This window comes from Eublepharis macularius, chromosome 1 (assembly GCF_028583425.1).
Source record: "Eublepharis macularius isolate TG4126 chromosome 1, MPM_Emac_v1.0, whole genome shotgun sequence".
In the NCBI taxonomy this organism is placed as follows: Eukaryota; Metazoa; Chordata; class Lepidosauria; order Squamata; family Eublepharidae; genus Eublepharis; species Eublepharis macularius.
The window spans coordinates 46,560,090-46,568,063 of NC_072790.1; the positions used below are offsets into that span (position 1 = coordinate 46,560,090).

Sequence of the window (7,974 nt, forward strand, 5' to 3'; positions counted from 1 at the left end):
CATTCTATGGGGAGGAAGAGACTTGTTGAATCTTTAGAAACCACTTCTTCCCTTTTTTCAAATAACTTGGTGTTTCAGGGTAGCGCACATGTTTTGCATGTGCAAGAGGCCAGAGTCTCCCACTGAAAGAGTCTGTGGTATCCAACTCGTGAAAAATCCTTTAAATTCATTTGTCTGTCCTCTACTAGAAAAAGAAAAATTCAGTGGTCTGCTGCCTTGTCCACCACTCACTGGTTTCCCACACTTCTTTTTCACATTTGTGTTGCTTTATAGGCTCAGACCCAATATCTTCCCCACATCTCCTCTCAGGGTAGGTTGCCTGTCCTCCCATTAATTGAACTATTCAGTTCAGTATTCCCCCTGAGACAGAAAAAAAGGTTGTTATTTTTGAGTACTCATTTGTTAAGGAGGACAGATGAAAAAGCCTATTTTAAGTTTAGGTCAGGAGGGAAGGCTACATGGTATAGCCCAATCTCAGAAGCTAAGCAGGGTTGGTACTTGGATAGATGACCACGAAGGAAGACTCTGCAGAAGAAGGTACTGGCAACCCCCCCCCCCCCCGGCTGCTTCTCACTTGCCTTGAAAGGCCCTTGCTGGGCTCACCATAAGTCAGTTGTGACGTGACTGCACATACATGCACACGTGCAGGTCATCTAATTTTGCATATTGTAGTCTTTATAGTTTTGATTGGCTCTCCTTTTCGCACATGTCCCTATCCTTCCTGCAGAGAGTCCCTCTGCTGTTGGGGGTCTAGACTGGTAGCAGCAGAATTCCAGTGCCTTGGCTGTTTATAAAATGCGCAACAACTTGGGCATCCCATTTGAGGCTGAGGTATAGTTTTTTTCTCTACTCTGTTGATGGCTAGGTAGTGACAATTTCTAGGGTGCAACCTCCTTTTTTGTCTTACTAGTTGAAAAAGTGTTTTCCTTTTCCTTTCCAGTCTGAGTCGAGCCACATTTTACTAAGATTGTTCAGCTTTTTCACTTTCACAAATGCAGATCCTGCGTTCTTACATACCTGGATGTGACACCTTGGCAGAATTTGCTCTTTGGCTTAAGTTTCACACTTCAAGCAGTACCCAGATTTGTTTTCTTCATTCCTAGATGGGAGTGTATGTGCACCATTCTCATGTTTTCAGCACTCTATTCTTTGAGAGTTAGTGCCATGTCAGGAGGTGCCCCTGCGGTGTGGGGGGCCCTGCTATGAGGGTGTGTCTCCTGGTCTTCTGTAAAATGACTTCATCATACTACTACTACTTTCACCTACTTTCCTTTGTCCTTTGTTTTATTGAAAATGCTCCACATCATTGCAGTTATGTTGACTTGCACCGACTCCTTGATACTCTGATCAGAGGTGTGGGCTTTTTGGCCTTGCCACACACTGTGACAATCCATGCTCCTTTTTGTTTGCTCCTTTGCTACCAGCCCCGCCCCCCCCCCCCCAGTCATTAGGGAATGCCCTTGCTAATCTGTTGGCAAGATAATCTGTTTTTATGGAGGGTTTCCCCCAAGCCATTTTTTGATGCACAGATTGCTCTGCTAGCAGCGCAAGGTTCATTTTTATGGTGCATACTAGCCTGCTTTGCTGTTTTCATTATGGATCTGTTATATTTTCTCTCTCACTGACAGCTCCAGCAGTTTTGGTCAGCTCCTTCTCCTGCACCATAGCAGTAGTCTTTTGGGGATAATGCCCAAAGATTTAGAGTTATCACTGAAGCATTAGAAAACAGGATTGCACTTACCTGTAACTGTTGTGCATTGCAGTGCAAACAAACATCCCTCCCTCCTGCCCCACTGTGAACGCTCTGGAACCTTAGTTTCAGGGGTCTCTGGCAATGGCATGGAGAGAACTGAGGGCATAATGCCCCTTCTCCTGGTCATGTGATGGTTTTAGAAGGAAGGTGCCAAGGGGAGGAGGGGTGCTCCTAGTCCCGAAAGCTCCGGAAATCTTTTCTGTGGCTGGCCTGCACACATGCAGATCCAGTGTGTGCCTGCATAGAAGACTACTCAACGAACAGCAGTTACAGGTAAGTGCAACCGTATTTTCTAATGCTTCAGTGATCAGATTGAATCTTGGGGCATTATTCCATATTTCTTCAGTGCGTTGAGAATTCTTGAGGCTTCGTGTCCAGAGAAAAAGACAATTGGAGAGGATCCAGCATGCAAAGAATGCAGTGCTCCTGGCTGTTCCATTGTTGACCTGTGTTAGCACTCCTTTTTTTTTTATAGAAGTTAATGTTCTTAAAGAGTTGAGAAAGGAAGAAACAGGGGAAATAGCTCAGAAGGAAAAAGGTGAGTGGAGATAATTAGCGAGTGAGGGTTCTGTCCTTCTGTGCCTGGCTATAATCTCCTCTGTTTCTGGAGAGCCCTTTGAATTCTGAAACCAAGAAAGCAAAGCAGCACTCTTGTGTTAAGAGTAACATATAGCTTGGCTGCCAGTACAATGATATTCATCCAGTTTGAATTGCCCTTATCTTCTCTCTCTCTCTCTCTCCCCCTCCCTCTCTCTCTCTCTTTTATAATTCTTAATGGGAGCATGACTTTTTATGTTTTAATAATATTTTTAAATATTTTAATATGAAGGCATGTTTGTCCTTTTAAATAAAGAAGTCCTTTTGGCAACAAATTTGAAGGGAAGAAGTGGCTACAAATTCTTTATGTACAGGAAGAATGGGGTTTTATACAGTATATGATGACATATTTGAAAGTGGAGACATCATGTATTAATTTTAAAGTATCAGCCTTTAGTGGTCTTCTTTCTCTCCCCTGCCCTCCCAGTCTGTGCCCTGGTTTGGATTTACAGTGGAACAAGGGATTAGTGACCTTGAGCCAGCCATTGTGAGATTGTGGGTGCCCTTCCCTTTGCCTCTCCTCTCTTGAGCATGAGTTTTTGTTGATCCCCTCTACAGTGTGTTCACTGCCAACCACATTTAGAAAGAAATTTTAATTAGGTTTCTCAAAGTCAGCTGAGAAGTATATCCAGCCCAGGAAGAGAACATGTGCAACTCTCAACAGAACCAAGGTCTCTAAGAGCTGTGGTCCAACCAGCTTTTCTGTTGGTGAAAAAGGAAGTAAGGGGTCCCCTCTAACCACCCCAAAAGGCCATGTATGGTATCACTGGGCTTACATGTACACAAGACATAAGGGGCAGTGGCTGTACTAAGGAGGAGAACTGGATGAGACTTAGTGAAAATGGTAGCTGGATCCAATCGCCAGTTAGGTTATACTTCTGTACCATGCTTGTAACACCCTGCTGAACTGAGAACATGTTGGAGCATTGAAATTCCTCCATCTGTCCTCTTCCCCCTCCCCTTTATATCTATGCTTCTTTCATGTGAAGTCCTCAGTCTAATGCCTCAGTCCTAATTCCCAACAAACACAGAGCTCAATCGTATGCAATTTTGCATTTGCTCATCTTTGTTCATTTTCATACTGGATTGAAAATTAAGATGATATAATGGAATAAGCTGATAGGCGCTTTAGGTTGCATCCCGTAGATACTTTCCACTAGTGGAGATGGTGCTTGAATCTGTTTTAATGGTTGTATTTGCAGTTTTTAACTGTTATCTGGCTAATTCTTAAGTGTATTTTTAAAATAATATTCTCACCGGCCTTGAGTACTTTCAAGAAGAAAGGTGGGCTAGAGTTGCCTTAAATAAATACATTTTGTCAGGAGGAGATTTCTTTTTAATGTAAGATGTTCTTCTAAGCTCCCACACACTTTCTGACACTAGCTGATGATGACCTGTTACCAGGCACTCTAAAATAGGCCGGGTGGACTGGTTTTCATTAGGTTTCCTTTAAATCATTCCCTCCATGCCCTGTATTAATTAGATGGTGAAGTCTTCAAGGACAGGAATCCATTCTTATTTATGTCCAATTATGGTTAGTCACACAGGCCCAGTTTGGTAGGGCAGGCTACAGTTCTAAAATAAATAACTTTCACTGTTGAGTCATCGTGTGTCTTTGAACCATTTCTGACTACCAGGGAAGAGGCCAAGGCACTTTGGCTGATGGTCACATTAATAATTCTTCCTGCTGTGACATCCATCACACATTCTGAGGAGCAATGATTTATATCATTTTTTTAAAGTCATAAACTTGCTAGGAGGACAGTCGTTCAGTGTAATTGGTGTTTAATCTGCTGAAGTTCCTCTTACAAAAGAATATGGTTGTGTATATACAGCACTTACAGTGTGGGCTGGGTTTTATCTTTATTTTAATGCCCTGTTTATTAGTCTTTATCTGGAGCTTGAGAATGTAGAGTGTTTTGTGCTATTAAAACAGCATGTATTCTACAAGAGTGCCCTGCCAAACCAGCTGATGTTATATTAAGTTTTCAATGGGCTCATAACATTAAGATGTCACACTTGTTTTTGATCTATCAGTAAGTTCGGCATACATTCTTGCACTGTGTAACAGTCTACACAAATCACTTAAGCTTGGCACACATGCACACCTGCTTCGTCTGGTTGAAGCTTTACCACTATAAGCAGAGAGGCGGTGAGCCACTGCAGGCACGGCCACTCATGGGGTTTATTAAGCAGAGAGATTGCTCTTTCCATTGGCACTCCACTTTTCCTCCAAGGCAGCATACGCGGTCTCTGTCTCATTGCTGAGAGAGAGGCTGAGGGATAATGACTAGTCCATTGTCACTCAGTAAGCTTCGTGGCACAACTGAGATTTGAAGCTGGGGTTTTCTGGTTGTAGGTAGACAGTATTAACTATGCCACCATCCTGTAAGGTCTCAGTAATAACCAATGTATTTATTAGGATTAATATGAGATGACTGGTGAATGCTGCATACACATTGTGAATTGTGCATCTTCATGTGACCCTTCTGAGGACTGTGTACAAACTAAAGGCATTAACAAAGAATTTTTACATTACTTTGTCAATACAAGGGCTTTTGAGCTGTTACAATAAAGCATACTTGGAACCCACCAACTTACGTAATGGGAGCACACTACACACTGTTCACAATCCTCTGTCCTGATACATGTGTTTGTAATGTTACATGAACAGGGCAGTGTGCGTATGTCCCATGCATACACGGCCTTGATACGCTTGAACTGTCCACTGGATTTTTCAGGGTTTTGATGGACTGGAGGTTGTCCTGCCCCTGAGAGTTGTAACAGCTGATCAACTGCTGAGCCTCTTTGAATGCTGCTGTAACATCCAGTCACCTTTAAGAGATCTGATTGAATGAGGGAGAGTGCAGCAGCTGACAGCTCCAGGTCTGTCTCAGGAAGAGAGAAGGCGGGTTTTTTGTGTTGCTTTGCCTGAAAGAGAGTGCGCAGTGGGGTCAGCTCGGCTTGAAGGAGAAGACAGAGTACCTGGTTTGTAGCCTGCCTCTGGTGATAAGCAGACCTGTAATAGCTTAGTATGACATGGAGTGGGGTGTAGAATCCTGGCTGAGTAAGAGGATCGAACTTGGTGTTTGGGCTATAGAAGCCTGTCAGAAACCATCTATTTTAAGGGAAAGATCCTGAATGATAAAAGGCTTAACAGGTATCATTCAGGCATGTTTTAAGTATGAAGTAATCTCATTACCACAGTTCACTTTCACATCTACCAAGGCTGAATGTGCATGGTAAATACATGTGTCGCCCTGTACGTGCAAATAATGAACATGCCTATAGAGTGGATGCACTCCTATTATGTGCAGTTGATGGGCTCCTAGTCATTGTAACTGTAACATTTGAAAAGGTCTGTAATCACCTATGGATGTCAAAACATGAACTGACTGCAGATATACATCAGTTGCATACAGATATACAACTGACTGCATTATTCATTTAATTATACATTATTTCAACGGCATGTATTTCATAAATAAATATATTGTTGGACCAATGTGCTCGCTACCTGGTTGACCTTGTACATATGTACACAATCTTCAGCATCCCTTCAAGACTGCATATATGGATAAGGCAAAATGGGAAATCTCCTGGTTCATACCCTTAATTTGGGTACATTCATATGAAGGACAGAAGGGTGTGCATCATCAGTGGTAGTCAGGAAACTCTCCATTAAACTCTCACTAACTGCAGCACATTCGTACTGGAGCTGGCACCTGTCCATTACTTTGCTTATTTAATGGCAAGTGAAGCAAAGTGTAAAGTGCCATCAAGTAGCAACCAACTTATAGTGAGCCCTGTTGAGGTTTTCTAGGCAAGAGACAAACAGACAAATGTATAGTTTCCCATTGCCTACCTCTGCACAGCAACCCTGGATTCCCTTGATGGTCTCCCATCCAAGTACTAACCACGGCCGACCCTGCTTAACTTCCAAGATCTGACAAGATCGGGCTAACCTGGACCATCCAGGTCAAGGATTGTACCCTACAATTCAGTTAAGTGGCTCCTATTGTTGAATTGTAGGATGGCACCCTACAATTAAGTAAGCTATTGATTATATTGTATTCACTTGCAGTATGTCATCCTCCTTGGATCTCGGTGAGACAGGCAGAATATAAATAAACAACATAATAATGATCAACTGCTACATATACATTGTTTTTGCCATAACAGCCAGAATGGATTTATAGTATCAGACTAAGCAAGTCTAGAATGTGTTGCATTCTTGAGCAGAGCTCACTAATATATCAAACCAATTTGTTTCTCCACAGACAGCACAAAATGGTATAAGAGATGCTTGAATCTTTTTAGAATGAATTGCTGTTAAAGGGCTTTGCAACAAATCATTTGTATGAAATGTACAATGCGCTAACTTCTTTTTTTTAGCTTTGTTAAGCACAAGCAGAATACATTCTCATCCCTGCTTCAAAATTAAAATTGGGTTGAACATTTCTTGTAATACTCAGTGGCCAATTTTTGTTGTTGTTTTTGCAGGTGGATGATTCCAACTGTGACTCTGAACTCCTTTCCTTGCTCTTGGATGAGAAGTTGGTGGTGAAATGTGTCTCCACCGTCATCTACCCCCACCTGGTGCACCATTTGCTAGCCCTGCAAGAGCAGGGGTGCTGGAATGTGGAAGAAATAGCAAAACAACTTCAAGAAGCAGGGTGCAGTGCAGAGGCAGGCTCCCTCCTGATGGCTTATAAAGGGACACATCCTGCGTTCCGAACCTTTGGTGCAGCTCTGAGTGCAATTAAGCACTGGATCTAAATGGCAAAGCATCTCAGATTATACTTACTAAAGCTTTGTGCTGCTCATCCTGGCCCCAGCTTGAGATAGTGTAAACGTCACTGTAGAAGAGACTGGACAAAGTCTGTCTGCATTGCATAAAGTGTTAAACATATGCATACTTAAAACGCTTTCTTGTAATATTTCCAGACCTATAGGTAACTCTTGTTATATAAACAAGGAAAAACTCATGTCCAAAGGTTTCAATGCAGTTGATGTAATCTGTGAATGGCATTCATGTAAAGCAACAATTGGAAGTTTATCAGAATTATTAGCCATGATGCACATCTTCAGCTCCGGATAAAAGTATAAATATAACTGAAACTGGAGGCAAATTAGACTGATGGTCTCACGCAGATGGAAGTGTCTGAGAAGGCCCACTTAAGAAATCTTTGAGAGTTCAGATGGCACACTGTTTTGAACTTAATTTGCAACTGCAATACTTTGCATTAATGAATTAAAAGCTTTTCTTTTTAATTGGCTTGGGTTTACTTTTTTGTGTGGCTTATTGTTTTCCCTAAAGTACCGTGCCTGAGTTCAGACATTATGAGAAACCCTGGTTTTATTAAACTAACTGGGGCGTAGCCATCTAGGCACAGACTTGACAGAGCGGACCTTCTCTGCTCCCCCCTCCAATTGCCGTCCATGTAACTCACTGAAATTTGTTCCTGGTGGTTAGCAGACCATAAGGAACAGCACTGGGGGGAAATGGAAGTATGCTTTGGAAGAGGAAAATCTTCGGAAATTGCTGCTCCCTCTTCCATTAAGTCTTTGTAAACTCTGTGGTTGGATTCAGGCTACTATGGTTAGAATGAATCATTCAAACA

At 42.2% G+C, this 7,974-nt stretch overlaps 1 protein-coding gene across 1 annotated transcript in view; it reads left to right on the forward strand.

Annotated features, from left to right (window-relative positions):
- The window catches only part of NBAS (NBAS subunit of NRZ tethering complex), a 235,639-nt gene extending 228,015 nt beyond the window's left edge, over positions 1-7,624 (forward strand). Inside the window, exon 52 of the mRNA XM_054979414.1 lies at positions 6,854-7,624. Coding sequence (XP_054835389.1) covers positions 6,854-7,129 — 276 coding nt within the window. The 3' untranslated portion in view covers positions 7,130-7,624. The remainder of the gene's footprint in view (positions 1-6,853) is intronic.
- Positions 7,625-7,974: the final 350 nt, after the last annotated feature.